At 47.8% G+C, this 21,479-nt stretch overlaps 1 protein-coding gene across 5 annotated transcripts in view; it reads right to left on the minus strand.

Moving 5' to 3' along the window:
• The window catches only part of HYDIN (HYDIN axonemal central pair apparatus protein), a 382,125-nt gene that overhangs the window by 155,299 nt on the left and 205,347 nt on the right, over nt 1-21,479 (minus strand). For all 5 annotated transcript variants that reach the window (XM_050922316.1, XM_050922315.1, XM_050922318.1 and 2 more), the window contains exons 21-23: nt 21,277-21,420; nt 18,076-18,219; nt 13,139-13,452 (exon numbers count right to left, since the gene is read on the minus strand). In XM_050922316.1, coding sequence (XP_050778273.1) covers nt 13,139-13,452; nt 18,076-18,219; nt 21,277-21,420 — 602 coding nt within the window. The remainder of the gene's footprint in view (nt 1-13,138; nt 13,453-18,075; nt 18,220-21,276; nt 21,421-21,479) is intronic.

The raw sequence follows: 21,479 nt of genomic DNA on the forward strand, positions 1-21,479 counted from the left end.
TTTTCATGGGGGAGGAAGTTACAGTTGCTCTTGTGAGAACAGAGCGGCTGCAGATGATGTTAATGAGGCACTGTCCATTATTACTGCTACACTAGGCAGAGCAAACAGCCTCCATGACACCACGTGCCTCAGAGCACTCTAGCCTAGGCTTGCCTCTACTCTGCAGACTGAAAGGAAAGCAAACGCTTCAAAGAATGGTCGCTAACCTGTGTAACTGTTCTTCGAGCGGTGTCGTTCATATCCATTCCTCGTGCGCCGTTACCAGAGATTATTCCCTAAGCTGCATGCATCGGGCCAGCTCTAGCACCCTCTAGTGTCGTGCATTTATGTGCCATTATAAGGGCTGCCACCGGCCCTGCACCCTCTCACTTCCTTCTTGCCAGCTAACTCGGAGAGAGGGGCGGGTGGTTGTGGGGGTGGAATGAACATGAACAACGGATCTCAAAGGACAAGTTGCGCATGTCCATTTCATGACAGGTGACTCCCAAGCAGTACCCCAGGAGGTGTTCATGGACATGTTGACTGCAATACCACGCTCTTGAATCTGGGGTTGTCCCGGGCCTGTTGGGCGATGGTTTAGTGGGATGTGAAGGTATGTACCCATGACCAGGATGCAGGACTGAAGATGTCCTGGATTGGGACCTTTACTTGAAACACTGCTGAGAAACCCTGGGCTCTTGTGGAGTGAGCATTTAAGATGGCCAGAGGCAGGACATTCGCCTGCCACTTGCAAACCTGAATACAGGTGATTATTCAGGATGAGACCCTCTGGGCTGATACAGGAAGTCCTCTCATCCTTTCTGCTATTGCTATGAAGAGTTGCATTGATTTGCAGAAGGGTTTAGTCCTCTCAGTATAGAAGGCGAGGTCACGCCTAATATTCAATCAGTGAAGAAGCTGATCCTCAGAGTTCTTGTGAGGCACTGGGAAGAAGATTGGCATGAAAATGGCCAGTTGCTATGGAATTGTGACACCTGCTTTGGCAGGAAAGCTGGGTGAGGGCGCAGATGGACCTTTTCCTTGAGGAACACTGCATAAGGCGGTTCTGACATAAGGGCCTTGATTTCAGAGACCCTTTTGGCCCAGGTCATTGCCACCAAGAACGCAAGCTTCCAAGAGAGAATCAGCAGGGTTGAAATGGATAATTTCAGGGTAATGCTAATGGTTCAAAGGAAGGACCCGTGAGTCTCAACAAAACCGGGTTTAAGTCCAATGGGGAGATCCACTCGCAGACCTGAGGATAGAGCCTCTCCAGCCCCTTGAGAAACCATACCATTGTCTCGTGGAGAACACTGACCTGCCATTCACAAGACAGACTGAAGGGAAGATTGAGTTGGAGAGACTGAGATGCTCATATTGAGAAGTGCTTCCACTTGGCCAGGTAGGTAGCCCTGGTGGATGGCTTCCAACTACTTAGCAAGACCTCCCAAATCTGTTTCAAACAGGCCTGTTCTTCTGGGTTCAGCCATGTAGCATCCATGTATTTAGGTGCAGGGAAGCAAGGTTTGGGTGAAGCAACCAGCCATGCACCCCGGAGCCCTCACCCCCAACCAGAGCCCTGACTTGCTCCTGCACCCCAATCCCAATTTTGTGAGCATTCATGGCCCACCATACAATTTCTATTCTCAGATGTGGAAGTTTGTGCACCCCTGCTCTAGATGGTGCCAGGAGGCCCAATGCCAGGAAGGAACTCAGTGCTCCTTGCTCTTTCTTGCTTCTGATCATTAGAGCTGGCAGGTGTCCCATTGGAGTCTGGGGAACCGGGAGAGACAGTAAATCCCTGGCCGCTTGAAAAGCCTCTAGGGTTGATAGGAAAGTCAGACTGCTGGTGCCACAGTGGCTTCCAAGTGTCGGCAGAGGGTACCGCATCAGACTCAACACTCTGGACGGAGTCAATAGTGCCATCATGAGATCAGGAGTGGAAGGGTGGTCTGACACAAGTCTCACTGTGCTTCCTTCCCCCCACTTGTTTGGTTTTTGCACCAGCGAGCGCTCCCTGTCAGGGCACTGCTTTTTGTGCTTGTTCCTCAGCAGTGGAGATGGTGAACGGTGCCAGGAAGAGCTTGGTGCTTGGGAAAGGGCTTCGCACTGACGCCAAAGTGTTTGGTGCCGAATCGGAGAAGCTTAGCTCCGAGGCAGATCTGAGGGCAGCTTCCATCAGGATAGCCTTCAACCTGATGTCTCCGTCTTTTTTCAGTAAGAGGTCTGAAGTCCCGACAGATCTTGCACTTGTCCCTCACTTGAGTTTCCCCCAAGCACTTCAAGCAGCTGGAGTGCAGGTCGCTCACAGGTATAGGTTTGCCACAGGAAGCATGAGGTTTGAAGCCTGGGGACCAGGGCATGCCTGGCCCCTGGGACGAAGACATCCCTCGACGATAGGGACTAACTATGTACATTAACACTAATTACAACAACTATATACACTAAACTATGATAAACTAAGAAACTAAAAGTTATAGTCAAAAAACAACTGGGAAGAACCCTTGCTAAAGCAAGATGTGTCATTCCAGCGACCATCACAGGCAGTAAGAAGGAACTGAGAGCATGCGTGGCTGGCTGTGCCCCTATACTGGTGCATTAGTGCGCAGCACCAGAGGGCACTAGAACTGGCTCAATGGATACCACTAAGGGAAAAACCTCCGGCAATGGTGCACATGGCATGCACACACCTAACATGAAATGGACATGAGCCAGCACTCAGAGAAGAACCATGCTGACATAGTCAAAAATATCACTGGAGGGGTCTTGAACCGACAAAGCACATTAGCTCTTCCACCTGGGCTGCTAGCAAACCTCCTCTGTGAACACCAGACTGGCGAATGAAACTGCACAAGAGTTGTGCCTTCGTTTTCTGCTCAGCAGACAGCAGCCGTTCTGCTATAGGAGATGGCAGTTAATAAGAGAGAGCAATCAGTTCTCTGCTAATATCTGCAATGTGGGGAATGCCCCTGGTCCCTCACATTCCTACAGGTTCATTGTGAAAGTACTAACTAGTCTATAGACTAGTAGCTACCTAGTGTCAAACTCACATCATAGGCTCTTTGGGGCAGGGATTGCATCTTATTAAGAGGACATACAGCACTGAGCACAATAGGGCCTTGAACCCCAGTGGGGCCTTCAGGATCTACCTCAATGCACATAAGACATTTAATAACAATAATAAATAGCATGACAGGCAGAACCCAACTATAGTCAATGGAGATGCAACATTTAAACCAAGGCTGAATTTGGTCTGCACAAAATGTCATCCTCAGGGAATGCTTGCTGTCTGACAGCCCTTCCTCTGACTAGCTCCCCACCCTGGCTGAGCAGACTCCTCTGAGGCAGGGGAAGGTATTTTCACTTCTCTGTGCTCTACACACAGAGGATTGAGGAGGAGCTAAGAGACCTTTAAGGACAACGTGAGACCTCACTGCTGTTGTTTCCTTTTGCCCAGCTGATGCCCTCTTCTACAGGACTCTGCTGTCTGATAAAGCAGAAGGAACAGTGCGATGAGCCTCAGGGACTGTGTGCACAACACTGCTCACTACTACAGGACTGCAGCCAGGAGACAAGCGTCTGAGACTTGCCTTTTTACGGGTACAAATGTCACCCTCACCCTTGGCTACACTCTCTGTGCCACTTTGCTTTAAAGAGCTGAAGTGTCTTCTCTCTTTGCATCCAGCTGCCTACCCCACCAAGACAAAATCTGTAGACTAATGGCAGTGTAGCCCCTAAGCCCTGAAGTTCTCAGCTGGGATGTTTCAATAGGCTTTCCCAATGTTTATGAATCCTAATGACCGCTCCGTTTTCTCCCTTGGCAAGGACAATATACCTGCTTCAAACAGCAGCATGGAAATCAATGCTTCTGCAATGCAGCTAGAGCAGTGGTGCCCAAACTTTTCCTGTTGCGCCCCCCCGTTACCAGTAATGGAATCTATCTGCATTCTCTCCCCCCACCCCGCATTACTGCACAGTCAGCTCAGCAGAGGAGCTTAGGTTGACAGTGGAGCTGGAAGCAGAACTGGGGATGGGGAAGGAGCTGGGGGCTAGAGGCGGAGCAGGGATCGGGAGGGAGCACTACATAGGGAGCTGCTCCCCCATCTGCCCAACCCCTGTGCATCTGGAACCACCTCATACCCAGATCACCCCACCAAACCTCACCCCTTGCACCTAGAACCTCCCACACTGAGCCCCTTGCACCTTAAACCCACACCCTGACAAGCCTCACCCTCTGCATCCAGAGTCCCCCTGCACTCTGACCCCCCACTGCGCCCCACCTCCCTGCCTTCAGACCCCACCCCTGCACCCAGACCACCCACTACAACCAAACTCCCACCCTACCTGCACATGGAGCACTCCGACAAGCTCCCCGCACCCAGAGCCCCACCCCACTGAGCCACAGCAAGCCAGCACCCAGACCCTCACCCCATGAAGCCAGCACTCACTCCCCGCACTGAGTCCTCCACACCCAGACCCCCCCAACGAGCCCCAACCATCTTCACGTGGACTCCCTGCAGAGTCCCAGTACCTCTGCACCCAGTATTCCCCCAACAAGCCCGTTTATCCTGATCCTCCGCACCCAGGCCCCTCCCAAGCAGCCTGGACCCAGACTGCTCCACACAGAACCCTATCACCCAACATCTGGATCGCCTCACACTGAGCCCCCTCCACCCTGCTAGGCTGAGCCTGCCTGCCTACATCTAGTGTGCTTGGCATAGAGGGGCAGGGCCCTGGGGTGTTTCTGGGGCAGGTCTGGCCCATGCACTGTGTCAGGGTTGGGTGCAGCCTCACCACCGAATCCATGTCTGGGGAGATGGGCTGCAGGGTGATCTCCCACCTCTGTGCCTGTGCTCCCATTGCCAGGCTGACAATATTGACAAACAAAATTTGCAGAATTTTCAAATATTGTGTGCGAAATTTAAAATTGTTTGGTGCAGAAAGCCCTCAGGAGTAATGACAGGCTGCACAAATGCTAGTATGTGGGAAATGGCACATGGTGGGAGAAATGAATTGCTAAATTGTGGCAACTGGGGGGATGGCATTTATAATTTCCAGAAGCGCTCATATAAGCTGACTGTACTGTATTGAGCTCTCTCTGCCCCGGTGGGTCAGTAGTACCAGGCACTTTGAAAGACTCACTCAAAGCAGCAGCCAACAAGCCCTAACTCCTCCCTTACTCTCTGTCACAAAGGTTATCTAGCAATTATCTTGTAGCTTGTGTTCCCCTGTGCTGCTGATTCCTTCACTGGTCAGCCCCATCACTATCTCTGCCTTATGCTGCATGCCTGTTGGACTAAATTTGGGTATTACTTCTGCTCTGAGCTAGGCCTACCTCCTGCTTCCTCATTAACACATGTGGATGACAGAGCTCCAGCGCGTAACTGGTAGATCCCTTCTGAATGGGAACCACATGACTGAATTTCACAGTGAATATTCTCTCTGACTGTGATAGTCTTTTCACTTGCGCTAAAAGCATCTGATAGGATCCTGAGGTACTTTACAAACAAACTGAGATGCACACTATACAAGGAGCACTTCACCCACTAAAGGCCACCACTTCTGGGGTGAAAAGCCACAGTGTTAACAGAAGTAAGTCACAAGAGCATCTGTGTCGCTTTCTTTGGATGGGCCAAGAAAGAGAACACTTGATGGCAACAGGAACATTATTTTCCAGTGGTCTAGTGTATAAGATTCCTGAGCCCATCTCAACAGAACTAAGCCCCATATCCTCAAAAGTATTTCAGGCACCCAATTCACATAGAAATCAATGGGAATTAGGTGCCTAAAATACCATTGAGGATTGGTTCGAAGTCACAATTATCCATAGGGATCTGCAGCCATACCACCTTCTGCCATGATGGTACTGTCTGAGCTCACAGGCTACCTGGGCTGTGCTGAGGCAGTCCTTAGATTGGCAAACCACTGATGGCAGGTGCTGTAGGGTGCACCCTGCCCACTCAGGACTGCTTATTTATTTTTAAAGTGTATTTACTTTTGATTAGACATAAATCAGAACCAAAATCTCAGGTACAAAAACACTCCCAAACTGAGGGTTATAGAACTCTGGATCCAAATTCCATGGCTTGGCCCCATCTCCAAGCCTTTAATAGCACTCAGATACTACAGTGATAGGTGTGATATAGAATACAGTAGACCAGAATAAGACGAAAGAATATCAATAATGAAAGGAACAGCATTCCTGGACAGAATGATGCCGGAGGATCTGAGTAGCTCTCCGGCACCAAATACTCAGCGTGATCTATAGTACTGGGTCACATGCTGCAGGAGATACCAAGACGAAGTGGAGAGAGGGAAAGAAACCACTTGGAAAATAAGACAGAGTAGGTCTGGAAGATTGTGACACCCCCCGTGTCATTGCTTCACACAACAGCAGACAGTCAATGAGCAAACAGAAGCAAATACCATATCCTGCCATAGAAATTTCATCAATAGCACATGTAGTTAGTGCGCAGACAGAAAAAAGAAGGGAAAGAGACAGTAACGATTCCTAAATCGATGCCAGTGCCTGAGCTCAGCCCTGACAGGTACCGCAGCACACTGCTCCCAACAGCTGAAATCAACCTTGTTTCATAAATAGCCAATAGTGTTACCCCTGTCAGAACCATGCAGAGCACAGCCTCTGAGTTTAAGTCTTATATAAAGAGAGAATGAGAGCAACAGACGTCTACTTACTACAGGAACAGCGGCATTTACATGTGGGAAATTTCAGTCTGCAGTGGAATTGTACTGAAGTTTCAAATATAAAATAAACCATTAAGAAATTCATTCAGAGAGCAAAGAAAAAAGTCTAATTCTCTCTGGCTCAACTGGTTCTCCTGTCACTTGCAGTGTCTGCAGTAGTCACTGGCACAAGAGAGGAGAAAAGTCACCATACATCTAAATGGAGTCAGAGTTGTCGTATTCTAAATATCTAAAAATAGGAGGAGAGAACAGCAGCACAGTCACTGCCACCAGCAGCTAACTGCAGACCACGGGGGATATGGGTACCTTGCAATGTTCTGTACTGGAGACTCCCATTACAACTGCTGGTATAGGATGATGTACAAGAGATGCCATCAATTCTCTGATTCTATCCTGTATGGGACTTGCAGTGCTTTTAATCCAAGCTGTGTGTTTTCTACAACCCCCAAATCCTTTGTACTAATTACATCACACTCCCCATTCAATGGTCTGCTTACTACTCAACCATGTGAAAGCATGACACGAGCCACACTCGTCTAGGTGGGAGCAATGCAGTGCCCATCAGTGCCAAGCTCTCAGCCCTGAAAAAACAAGTAATACATTCAAAGTCGCCCCCAAATTACACCCTCCTGTGACATTGCACTCCATGTGTTTTATGGAAATATGCTTATGAGTGTAAATATGATATAAGTGGAATATGCTTTCTGCAAAAGGTCTCTTGTAAGGTATCATAACAAAGGTTATAACCTACTGAACATATTCCTCCTATTTGTATGCATATATCATTCTTGTATCTGAAGCTAGAAATATGAAGTATAACTCTGAGATCCTACTGTAATTATGCAAAGTGTGAGCCATCAGTGGTGGTTTAGAATCTTGATGGCTCCCATTGATTAGGACAATTGGTTGTAAATGGTTTATTTACCTGCACACCTTCCAGGAAGAATGGAGACTAGGAATCTTACAGTGACATGTGATCACGTCACATGATACTGGAATCCATCTTAATCTTTGTACTTTTCCATTGATGAGGCAGGATGGGGGAAAGCACATACAAAAGATTCCTGCCTTGTGCCAAAACTATACAAGGGTGTGGAGCAGGACCAAGGGGGCTGCCGGACATGAGAAAACCCCTGCTTAGCACCTGAGATATCTGCTGGATCTAAGAAAGACTGTACCGGGGAAAGGATTGGGCCCTGACTAGGAAGGAGTCTAGTCTGTGAAAGAAGCTTATTGGAATGTCTTTGAGGGTGAGATATTACCTGTATTCAGTTTCATAATGTATTAGGCTTAGACTTGCATATTTTGTTTTATTTTGCTTTGTGACTTACTTTGTTCTGTCTGTTAATACTTGAAACCACTTAAATCCTACTATTTATACTTAATAAAATCACTTTTGTTTATTAATAAACCCAGAATAAGTGATTAATACCTGGGGGAGCAAACAGCTGTGCATATCTCTCTATCAGTGTTATAGAGGGCGGACAATTTACTAATTTACCCTGTATAAGCTTTATATAGAGTAAAACAGATTTATTTGGTGTTTGGATCCCATTGGGAACTGGGTGTCTGGGTGCTGGAGATAGGTAACCTGTTAAGCTGTTTTCAGTTAAGGCTGCAGTTTTGGGAGCGTGGACCTGACCCCGGGTCTGTGTTGCAGCAGACTAGTGTGTCTGGCTCAATAAGACAGGGTTCTGGAAGTCCCAAGCTGGCAGTGAAAACGGGCTCAGGGGTAATTTAAGCACATTGGGTGACAGTCCCAAGGGGATCTCTGTGACTGAGTCCATCACACCTCCCACAGAGTCATTCTGAAGTTTTTGATCTCTTTTGCACAGTTGTGCTGAATCCGGTGGAATTACCCCAGGTTTGCACAAGTGTAGCTGAGATCCAAATCTGACCCTCAGTACCTAGAGAGTGAGAGGACTGCAAACTTCAGTTATAATGCTGGACACTTAAATAGAAGGGGAGCAGTGATGTCTACATGGCACATGCATGCCATAAATTCCAGTTATTCAGAGAGCAGCAAAGCACTGGAGAGGAAGGAGGGGCAGAATAGTGCAAACTGATCCGCGTTAAGAAGATGAACCCAAACAGAGAGGGAGGCTTGCAAAGACACCGAGAAACAGCAGATAACCCTCCCCTCTCCTCCTGCTTCTCCTCCCAATATCAAGCTCTCTGCGTTTATGTCTTAAGATAAGCTCGGCAGTGACACAGATTTTCTTGCTCCTAGCTCTGGTTCCTTTTTGTGCACTCATATTTTATTTATTTTTAATTTTCTTTGGGGAGCCTGGTATCAAAGCTGCAATAGACTTGCTCTCTGCCCATGTGTTCTGTTTGATGACATCTTCTCAAGTTCCCTAATATCTGTCCACAAGTACAGAGACACTCATAAGCCACTCACAAGTACAGAGACACCTGTTCTTTTCTCTTGACATTCATGATATTCAGACTGGCACATCAGAAGAAAAGGTTGATTGAAGCCCAGAGCCTTAGTTACATGAAGCTCCAGCCATATGAAATGAAAGACCATTTTTTTATCATACCGATCTGTCAAACTGTTCCTCCATTGACAGGAGAGACAAACACCGCTAACGAGTGTATTCTGTTGTCAGATTTATTCCAGGATTTCTACCAGCATTCACTTGCCCGTACCCCAGTCATTATTAGTATTATTTATACAGCATTGCAGGTGTCCATGGGGTAGCTTACAGTCCAAGTAAGACATAACAGAGCAAGTAGTAACAAATAACAGCAGTGATGGGGGAAAGGGGTGAGAAGGATTGAATGCCCCTGTCATTTATCTCAGGCTCTCCCATAGCAGAACCCTTTCCCCGTGAAGTCTTTCTGTGGATTCCAATGTATATCACTGCTGCTTGTCTTAATATTTTTTTCTATTCATTGGCTGTCAGTCCATTACTGTTGCATGTTTGCCTTGTCTTGTTTTTCATTGCATATATTTTTTCTCTTTTTTTTCCGTAAGAAAATTAAAAAGGAACAAAGGATTCATGCCAGCATCGAGGCTGAAATGTGGATTGCAGGGCCTTGTAATGTGACATGCCAGGTTATGGGGGGAGAGCAAGGAGGATTACTGGAAGGTGTTAACACCACAGGAAGCTCCATCAGGGAGTGGGAAAAGATCCTATTCTGTTAAAAGGAATTGGCTGGGAAAATCCTAGCGGGAGAGGGAAAGCTGACATAGTTTGATCCTATATATTTAACAAAGCAAACTTTGAACTGAAGTAAGAACTGGATCAGGCTCTTAGGTACTTTCCATTAAGAATGACCTCTAGCCAAAGGGTTCATGCTCTCTACAGATGTCCAATCCTGCGGCTGTGTGAGAACAGAATCCGTCTCCCTCTCTCCTCCAGCGCAGATTGGCAGAGGCCCTGGGGGGTTTTCGCCTTCCTCTGCAGCGTGGGGCACAGGTCACTTGCAGGAGGATTCGCTGCACCATGATCTGAGGACTTCAATAGCTCAGACATAGGTTAGGAGTTTATTACAGGAGTGGGTCGGTGAGATTCTGTGGCCTGCGCTGTGCAGGAGGTCGGACTAGATGATCATAATGGTCCCTTCTGACCTTAAAGTCTATGAGTCAGTTCAGCAAAGGGAAGATGTTCTATGTATGGCATTCAGACACTGGTAAGACCACACACAGTGATGCAGAACCATTTTCTGCTGACTCACCTGGCAACTAGATCTGGTGGTTCCTTTTAGCTCTAAATCAGGTGGTTCAAAAGTTGTCTCTCTCAGGCAAGAGGGAACTAGACACTGGGGCAGAGGAGTCATGCAGGAATAAACCTCAGGAACAGCAGTGCTCTGGAGGAAGTTGAGGCTTGTTATTTAAGTTAAAAAAGAAGGGAAACCTTAGGAACCAGGTAAATCTGGAGACTCTCCAGGGTGCGTGCTCTAGTAGAAGCAGGGAGGGAGCACTACCTGCTTAGAGGGATATAGCCAGTTATTTAAAAAGAAAGTCATGTACATCCTTTGAGTTTTGCTTCTTCAGTCCATAGAGGATTCCAAACAATGTGGGGGGGTGGATTGTAGAGTTTGTATTCAGAAGGAGATGTCAATCAGCCTTCTGTCCACAGTCCAGAGGAATTCATGAGAAACTTGACAAGAAATACGACACAACATTTGGATCTGGATCCAGCCCCATCCTAAGATAAAGTGCAAGGTTCTAAGTATGGTTCTGGAGTTTTGTTTCAACTCAGTATTTTATTAGGGGTCTTCTGCAAAACCTGGATTCAGATCTGATCTACCACAATGGTCAGGGATGTTTGGGTCTGGGATTTTGCTTCAGGTCTGTCTATAACTACACAGGTACAGAACAACAAATGCCAGGCTCAATAACTCATAGAGGCAGCTGGCCGATCAAAGACAGAGAAGGCGACTGAGCTTTGGAACCACGGGTAATAGTGCAGGAATGATTTGGCAGGGGCTGATTATCTGCTGTTCTGTTCAGAGTGGGAACAGAGAAGCAAGAGGGAAGGAGAAGAAAAATAAAAGGCACAAATCAATTAAAAGAAGAAAAATCTGATTGCAGGATCCTGTCTAGCCAAAGGAAGTAAAAGTAAAGACACAATCTTCTCTCCCAGCCACAAGGGACATGTTAATCTCAATAAGACTCAAAAACACTGGTGGTTGGCAATGGGCGGATGGGTAGACAGATGGCTAAACTACACTGATTTCAATTCATGGAACCTGGTATTTAACTACCACAATGTCAGGCCGAGTTAGCATCACATGATTATTTAGACTGTACAGGACCAATAGTGTTTAATGCAGAATAAAAATATCTGAGACAATGCTCTGAGACTGGCCACTTAATGAGGAATTTGAGGTGTTAGCTCAGAGATGGACTTGGGGCCGCAATTCTGCCATGGAGAGTAATGTAGTGTCTGCTGACGGACACAGAGAGTACAATGCTGCTTAATTAACACGCAGAGCAGAACAGAGAACAAGCCTCTCTCCTAAATTCCATCACATTAACAAGCAGGAAAAAGCCAGAGTCAATTGGAGCATCGGGCCCCATCCTGCCAGGTGCCCAGACCCCTCAACTGCCTGTGGAGTCAGTAGGAGCTGAATGCACTCTGCACCCAGCAGGAGGTGCTCTGCACATCACAGGCTCAGACTCAATGGAACAGATTTAAATGGACACGGGTCATTAAAACCTGGAAGCGGATATGGGTGTTGTGTTTCCAAAAATGCAATGATATTTAAAACAACAACAGCTACCTAGGCACTCAGCCAGCGAATGGTCACAGATTCAATTAATTCCATGCCAGCTTCAGAGTAATGTGTTTACCTCACTTACCTTACTCTAAAATGTATAACCACTGTTCAATAACCAACATTAGAGTCCCTCTTTAGCTTGTAATTAAACATTAATCTAATTTGCCTGGAGATGACTGGAGCCACCAAGCATTGCTATAACAGCCCATGCCTTTCCCCCAGCCCACCGTATTCCACCTGCTTTCCCAGCCTTTTCTCACGCTTCTCTATCCTGAGATCCTTGCTAGCCTGATTTTGCAAGAGACATGAACTTCAATGGCTGAGTTTACTCCCCAAACTCTGCAAGTATCAATATCTGATCTCCTCTACTTCCGGAAAGGTCCCTCCTGTGGACCAGACCTCAGTTTCCTAAATGAAATTGTTTACTGATGGTCTATGTTATTCAGAATGGCAGCACAGCAATACCCAGTGGGTAAGTTTGTTAGGTTTTCTGGGGCATTCTGGAAAAAACATTTGCTACTGTAATTAGAATAACTGCCCAAACTCTACTTTTGTATTGTGCTGAGCTGGGGAGAGCTGCTGGGCATGTATTTACAGAAGTGCTCAGATGGTTATAGTGCAAGATCGGATCAACCCATCTTCCTTGGCTTGGGGACCCTCAAAACAAAGCTGAGCAGTTCTGATTCCCTAAGGACGTTCAGGCAGACAACACCGATAGCTGACCAGAGAACATTTATGACTGAGCTACAGAACTCACTATTCCTTTACGGGTTGTTTTTAACAACAGTTCAGTGCATGTGATAAGCACTTTAATAGGTTAGAAAAAAAGCCCTATTGGGGCAGAATCCCCCACTGGGCCAGGAGCCCTGATAAAGCCCTCCCCACCACCTCCCACAAATGATATGAAAGGGCTTCAGTTGCGATTGAGTCCATCGATTAGACAAGCAGCTGCAAACTCCTCTGCCAACTCCTATCGTGGCCTTGGGTTAGCAGGATGGATATTACCTGCCCAGCACAACCTCCCAACACCTCATCTATCCTCCCCCAGTCACACTGGCAGGTTGTCAGAGCAGAGACAGTGGGAACTATTTCCAAATGGAGGAAGTTTAAAGCAATCAGTCCAATTCCAAGCAAAGAATCTTGGGTTTCCCGAAGGAACAAAGCACTAACACAAGAAAGAGGAAAGCTCCAAGGATAACAGATGAGGCAATGCCGCATCTACCTTATCTGGTTCCCATAGATGTCTATCAGGAAGGACCAGTGGTACTTGACGAGAAGCGGGCTGCAGTTGGTCATTTTGATGTAACGTACAACCTCGGTGTCGTTCAAGATGCAGCCGAAATCCAAATCCATAGTCTGGAAGTGAAGGTTTGGGAAGTGCACTTCACCCCGAAGGGTGACCTGGTCCTCATGAGGGTGTTCCAGATACCGGATAGTCAGGACCTCCTCTGCAACCCGGGTGTTCAAATCCTTTCTGTAGGAAGGGTCAAACCTGATGGAGAGATGCTGCTCCTCTCCGGTCTCTAGTGTCCTGGGCTGCATTGAGACAGACAGGGATTAATCATGGTTGGACTGAACTTTACCAGTCCAATGGTGTGAAATGCACAAACACACATTGACAATCCGTGAAAAAAACGTGGACATCTCAGCCCATCCATCTCTGAGCCTCATTATAGCATGTCTAAGTGTCTGGCAGATCAACCCACAATGAGTCATGTTTCAGACCTTCTCAGATTCACACACATTCCTCTATATTGCATCAATCCAGCAGAAAGTAGTTTTGCTGAATTTTGAACCCCTCAAAGTTTTGAATAACCAGTACATTGCTGGGTTCATGTTGAGACTAAAAAAAAGCAAACAGTACAGAGAGAAAAAAGCCAATGGAAGAAATAAAGATGGCATATGTCACTATTGCTCCTGTATAAAAAACTGTATAACAATGTCATAAGCTCTGTACTGTTAATATCAGAGGGTAGCCGTGTTAGTCTGGATCTGTAAAAGCAGCAAAGAATCCTGTGACACCTTATAGACTAACAGATGTTTTGGAGCATGAGCTTTCGTGGGTGAATACCCACTTCCTCAGATGCATGTAATGGAAATATCCAGGGGCAGGTATATATATGTGTGCTAGCAAGCAAGCTAGAGATAACGAGGTCAGTTCAATCAGGGAGGATGAGGCCCTGTTCTAGCAGTTGAGGTGTGAAAACCAAGAGAGGAGAAACTGCTTCTGTAATTGGCAAGCCATTCACAGTCTTTGTTCAATCCTGAGCTGATGGTGTCAAATTTGCAGATGAACTGAAGCTCAGCAGTTTCTCTTTGAAGTCTGGTCCTGAAGTTTTTTTGCTACAGGATGGCCACCTTAAGGTCTGCTATAGTGTGGCCAGGGAGGTTGAAGTGCTCTCCTACAGGTTTTTTTATATTGCCATTCCTAATGTCTGATTTGTGTCCATTTATCCTTTTCCGTAGAGACTGTCCAGTTTGGCCGATGTACATAGCAGAGGGGCATTGCTGGCATATGATGGCGTATATTACATTGGTGGATGCGCAGGTGAATGAACCAGTGATGGTGTGGCTGATCTGGTTAGGTCCTGTGATGGTGTCGCTGGTGTAGATATGTGGGCAGAGTTGGCATCGAGGTTTGTTGCATGGATTGGTTCCTGAGCTAGAGTTATTATGGTGTGGTGTGCAGTTACTGGTGAGAATATGTTTCAGGTTGGCAGGTTGTCTGTGGGCAAGGATTGGCCTGCCACCCAAGGCCTGTGAAAGTGTGGGATCATTGTCCAGGGTGGGTTGTAGATCCTTGATGATGCGTTGGAGGGGTTTTAGCTGGGGGCTGTATGTGATGGCCAGTGGAGTCCTGTTGGTTTCTCTCTTGGGTTTGTCTTGCAGTAGGAGGCTTCTGGGTACATGTCAAGACAAAACCCCTCCAACGCATCATCAAGGATCTACAACCCACCCTGGACAATGATCCCACACTTTCACAGGCCTTGGGTGGCAGGCCAATCCTTGCCCACAGACAACCTGCCAACCTGAAACATATTCTCACCAGTAACTGCACACCACACCATAATAACTCTAGCTCAGGAACCAATCCATGCAACAAACCTCGATGCCAACTCTGCCCACATATCTACACCAGCGACACCATCACAGGACCTAACCAGATCAGCCACACCATCACTGGTTCATTCACCTGCACATCCACCAATGTAATATATGCCATCATATGCCAGCAATGCCCCTCTGCTATGTACATCGGCCAAACTGGACAGTCTCTACGGAAAAGGATAAATGGACACAAATCAGACATTAGGAATGGCAATATACAAAAACCTGTAGGAGAGCACTTCAACCTCCCTGGCCACACTATAGCAGACCTTAAGGTGGCCATCCTGCAGCCAAAAAACTTCAGGACCAGACTTCAAAGAGAAACTGCTGAGCTTCAGTTCATCTGCAAATTTGACACCATCAGCTCAGGATTGAACAAAGACTGTGAATGGCTTGCCAATTACAGAAGCAGTTTCTCCTCTCTTGGTTTTCACACCTCAACTGCTAGAACAGGGCCTCATCCTCCCTGATTGAACTGACCTCGTTATCTCTAGCTTGCTTGCTAACACACATATATATACCTGCCCCTGGATATTTCCATTACATGCAACTGAGGAAGTGGGTATTCACCCACGAAAGCTCATGCTCCAAAACGTCTGTTAGTCTATAAGGTGCCACAGGATTCTTTGCTGCTTGTACTGTTAATAGTTATAGAGCATCTTCTGCAACTGAAGTTCTAGGGGATGGTGCTTTTTGAGCTGGAGGATCTGAGGGTTAGTCCTGTTGTCACTATTAAGTGGCTACTGTTTGCAGCAAATTGGTAACCATGAAGTCCCAGATACGAGGGGTCATTCCCCTATCACTAATACACAGCACAGGATTCCCTATGTTCCCGGTTTTGTAAGTGAATAACTATTTGGGTGGGGGGAGGAAACATGAGTCAAGAAAAAGGGTCAGGAACTCAGACTAATTCTGTCAACCCCAAAATTAGTGTGAGGTTTGCACAGCCTCAAGCTCCAAAGGCTTTGCCCAACCCAAACCGAGGAGAACATCTCCTGCCAGGAAACAATGTGGCAATTTCATGCAATACTATGGCAAGTGTGATGAGTCAGCAGGCCTGCTTCTGATCTCACCTGCACTGGTTTTACTTCCGTGTAACTCCATTGCTCATCATTTGCACAGGCGTGTCAGAACACGAGGCTGCTGGCTGAGGCTGGAGCTGTGGCTGGCTAGCGTGAAACAGGCATGGACTAGGGCAGGGGCTGGAGCAAGGACAGTCACCAGAACTCCTAGGCAAGGGGAGTGCTCCTGGCCAGGTAGTCACACTGAGCAAACTGGAGCAACGGCCTCCTTTGAGCAGCCTAAACACCAGCCTTGGGATCATTGGGGCCAACTTCCTCTCTACCCGGGGGGAGCTCCATCCCCCCATATGACCCAGGTCCCCACTCCACCCCTTTCCCCAAGTCCCCACCCAGCCTCTTCCCACCCTCGCTCCGCCCCCAGCCCTGCCTCAACTCCACCCCTTCCCCCAAGCTCCTTCCACCTCTTCCCACCCTCACTCTGCCCCCAGCCCTGCCTCAACTCCACCCCTTTCTCCAAGCTCCCTCCACCTCTTCCCACCCTCGCTCCGCCCCCAGCCCTGCCTCAATTCCACCCCTTCCCCAAACCTCCACCCCGCCTCTTCCCACCCTCACTCCACTCCCAGCCCTGCCTCAACTCCACCCCTTCCCCAAATCCCCACCCCGCTTCTTCCCATCCTCACTCCCCCCCAGCCCTGCCTCAACTCCACCCCTTCCCCCAAATCCCCATCCCGCCTCTTCCCACCCTCACTCCGCCCCCAGCCCTGCCCCAAGTCCCCACCCCGCCTCTTCCCATCCTCACTCCACTCCCAGCCCTGCCTCAACTCCACCCCTTCCGCCAAACCTCCACCCGACCTTTTCCCACCCTCACTCCGCCCCCAGCCCTGCCTCAACTCCACCCCTACCCCCAAATCCCCATCCCGCCTCTTCCCACCCTGGCTCCACTCCCAAGCCTGACTCAATTCCACCCCTTCCCCCAAGGCCCCACCCCGCCTCTTCCCACCCTTGCTCCGCCCCCAGCCCTGCCTCAGCTCCACCTCTTCCCCCAAATCCCCATCCCGCCTCTTCCCACCCTGCCCCAACTCCACCCCTTCCCCCAAGCCCCCACCCCGCTTCTTCCCACCCTCACTCCCCTCCAGCCCTGCCTCAACTCCACCCCTTCCCCCAAGGCCCCACCCCGCCTCTTCCCACCCTCACTCTGCCCCCAGCCCTGCCCCAACTCCACCCCTTCCCCCAAGCCCCCACCCCGCTTCTTCCAACCCTCGCTCCCCCCCAGCCCTGCCTCAACTCCACCCCTTCCCCCAAGCTCCCACCCGGCCTCTTCCCACCCTCAGTTCACCCTCAGCCCTGCCTCAACTCCACCCTTCCCCCAAATCCCCATCCAGCATCTTCCCACCCTCACTCCACCCCCAGCCCTGCCCCAAGTCCCCACCTCACCGCTTCCCCCAAGACCACACCCCACCTCTTTCTGCCCCCAGCCCTCCTCTTCTCGCCCCTGCTTTGCCTCTTCCCTGCCCCTTTCTGCCCTCTCCCCCAAGCACGTCCCTCCCCCTCCCTCCAAGTGTAACCCACACACCTCCTGGGTGTGGTGCTCTGTCCCAGCTAGTGGCACCAAGACCACTGGGACAGAGATAAAAGAGTCTGCTCTGCAGCCCTAGCTAAGGGCCACATGGCTTTTAGCTCATGCAGTAGAGGCTCATGCACTAAGCTCCAGATGCTCCAGGTTTGATCCTGCCTGCCGATGACCAGGGTCTGTCAGTGTTACACAAGCACCAAAAGAAGGCATTACTCTGCTGCTCCTCAACCCTCCTAGCCTTCAGAACAGCTACCTTAGACCGAGTGTATTTCACAAACCCAGAAATGTGTGTCTCAGATGATCCAATAGTTTGCTTTGCTTTCAGATTTAACTCAGCCCAACACACTGATGATCATAGAGAATTAATCTCAGTGCTACCCTTTGGAAGCTATCTGTTCTTTGCTCCTCAGACCAAACACACCAAGGAGCGTTGCATGAAACCTACAGTCTGCTTACCTGAGCATCTGCAGGCAGTGTTTGCTGGTCTGTATCACAGAGGAAGAAGGGTGCTTGTAGGGACAGGAGAATGCTGAGTGGCAGGGGGGAGATGTTCTTTAAGATCAGAGGTTCATACTGCGAAGTCAGGACATCACTGGGGTGCTGTGTAGATGCAAAGCTATGTGAGAAAGGAAGAGAAACCCCAAGACAAGCACATGCTCACTATGACTACTGTGCTGCAGGCAAGCAGCTGGGACTGGAAGGGAGATTTCAATCCTCCGCCACAGCACAGCAGCTCATTTCTACAGCTTTTGTGGCATGAGCAAAGTCCAACATGCCTCATCAAATCTTTGTGTGGACATGACAATGATGGCTTTGTTAGGATGACGATAAAGCATTTTGTGTATGAAGCAGGGTGTAGCTTTGTGTTTCTACAATGTCACAAGAAAAAATAAGGATAAGGAAGTAAGGCATACAATTTTAAGTGAGAGTAATTAACCGTTGGAACAATTTACCAAGGGTCATGGTGATTTGATTTTAAAATCAAGATTGGATGTTTTTCTACAAGATCTGCACTAGGAATTATTTTGGGAACGTTCTCTGGCCTGTGGTATACAAAAGGTCAGACTAGATGATCACAGTGGTACCTTTCTGGCCTTGGTATCTGTTATTCTTTTTCTCATTTCTTCCTGAGTTCCTTTCCCCAATTTTCAAAATGTTCCAATTTGAAATGTCATCAAAATTCAAAAACCATTATGACCAGCTGTGTAACCAGTCAAAAATTGGGAAAACTTTTCAATGACTATTTTGTCAATTTCTTCCTCTCTCCTCCTTTTCTTTTTCTTTTTTTTTTAATTTCAAAATTTTCTCACACGCCCAAAATTGGCAAAGTTTGAAAAATTTCAACCCACTCTATCACTATCAAAACTTTCTAGTCCTTTTCTCCCTCAAATGCATTTACTTTACAAACCATAACACGTGAGGCTGGGGAGGTATTACTATCCCCATTTTACAGATGGGGAAGTAAAGGCACAAAGAAGTGACATGACCAAGATTACACAGGGAAGTGCTGTGCCAGAGTAGGGAACAGAACACAGGTCTCCTCACGCCAAGTCCTATACTTTAATAGACAGTGAATCTTTCTCAGCCTAACTTTTACAAAGGGCTTTTATTCACAGAGTAAATCCTGCCAACCTTACTGATCTGAGGCATCCCATTAAAGTCAGTGGGGCTACTTGCATAAGAAAAACAAGCAAGAAAGAAAATGTTTCCTGCATATGCACTAGGCTAAGATCCTGCATAGCTCAGGTGCAAAGTGTTTTCTGTCCTCTCTGCTATAAAAATCTAGCCTGTTTGTTCCTGTTTAAACCTGGCATTTATGAAACTGGTTATGATCAGTTTCTACAAAGTAGATGGTGTTTGGGAAACTAAATGTATTTATCTCAAGCAGTGATAGTGTCATTCCAGCCAATAAATCAGAGTGCGTGGCACCAAACCGAATGCAGAGAGACAGTTGGGACAACTGGATGGCACCAAATTAAACCTGAATGTTGAGTTCTAACAGCTCATTCACATGGGCTACATCAGTGGTTCTCAAACTGTGGGACGGGACCCCAAAATGGGTCGTGACCCCATTTTAATGGGGTCGCCAGGGCGGACTTAGACTTGCTGGGCCCGAGGGCTTGGGCTTTGGTCCCCCAGCCTGGAGCAGTGGGGCTTTGGCTTTGCACTCCCCACCCCCAGGGTGGCGGGACTTAGGTGGCCTCAGGCTTCTGTCCCGCCTCTTGGGGTCCTGTAGTAATTTTTGTTGTCAGAAGGGGGTCGAGGCACAATGAAGTCTTGGAAGTCTGCGGTTCTGCAACATTGCTGGCTGTGGAGAATAGAGAATAGGGATGAACAAGCAGGAGTGGGTCGGAAAATTGCTTCCCATCATCAGATGTCTTGCAGGATAGGGGATGAAGATGCAGGAATCTGGCTGCAGAGATGAGTGGGACCGAACTGCTCTGTGTATGAGAGTTACATTTCCTAACACAGCAGTTGCTTAAGAATGTTTCCGAATCCTTATGAATACAGAGGGAAATGCAATTGGCAAGAATGGAGATGCATTAACACAACAGTTCATATATCAATAGTGGGGAGAGCAGAGTTGGACCCAGAGGGAAAGTAGGAAACTACAGTTTCTCTTGTCAACCTAATTTAAAGTATAGTGGGGCAGAACCTCAACTGGTATAAACTGTCATCGCTCCAGTGAAGGCCTAGGAGTCTAGTCTAGTCCTGGAAGGACCTGGTATAACAGACTGCCATGTCATGACAAAGTTAGGTGTAGAACTGATACTTTTGTGAGGTTGTCATGACTCCTCCAGTACTGATGGACTCATGGTAACCAAGGCACCTAGCTATACTGGTGGAAAGGAACAAAAAATAATCTCCACAACATTTTTAAAAAGTCTTTGAATCTTTCCTAAATCAGATGCATAGAGAGCTCACATAATGGGGTGGGGCAGTGGTTTTACTGGCATTCATGTGTGATAATCTGGAACCCAGCTCGTGGCCTCAGCATTGCCAGCTATGGCACTATCCCACACTTAACTGCTCTTGCGGTTTATCTACACTCCAGCTGGGAAGGTGTAATTTCCAGCTCAAGGAAACACCCCTGCCTTAGCAAGAGAGGTAAAAATAGAAGTGTCGCCGCCATGGCTGGTCGCCCTAAGTAGGATCCTGGCCAAGATGAAAAGTAGGTACTCAGGGCAGCTAACCCCTCCCACTGCTTGCATCGCCGCAGCTGCACATTTTTAGCATGGTAGCTCAATCACAGCTAGTGCAGGTATGTCTACTGCAGCTGGTAATGACACCTTACAGCTCCAGCACAGAGATGCCCTGAGTGTCGCTTGGTGTAGATACGCTTGGTGTAGAATGGACATAATGATAAGGACATAATGATCCTTATCTATCCACAGCTACAGCGGGACGGTGAGGAATAATTAATTAATGCTTCTAAAGGAGGCTGATCATGTAAAACACTATTGAAGGTGAAATCCTAACCCCACTGAAGTCAATTGCAAAACTCCCATTGACTTCAAAGGGGCCAGGATTTCACACACAGTCTTTGCACACATCTGTATATATATGCACACGCACATGTGCACACACCCCATATCCTTTCAAACAGTCATTTGGCTGACTATCTATTAAATGCCAGCAGTCAGCCTAATGCTTTACCTTCTCCACTCGGAAAGTGATCTCTTTGGAGGAGAGGTGCAGAATGGGTGCGATGAATTCACATGTGACATCCACTTGCATTATCCGTTCCTTCCCAGACTGCTTCCCTATAATGGCATGGCAAATCAATCGTTCCTTCACTACCTGTGCAGGAAACAGTCACAGCACATGGTCAGTGTGACACTAGCAGCAGTACTGAGATA

The sequence above is a fragment of the Gopherus flavomarginatus genome, chromosome 14 (genome assembly GCF_025201925.1).
Source record: "Gopherus flavomarginatus isolate rGopFla2 chromosome 14, rGopFla2.mat.asm, whole genome shotgun sequence".
Taxonomy (NCBI): domain Eukaryota; kingdom Metazoa; phylum Chordata; order Testudines; family Testudinidae; genus Gopherus; species Gopherus flavomarginatus.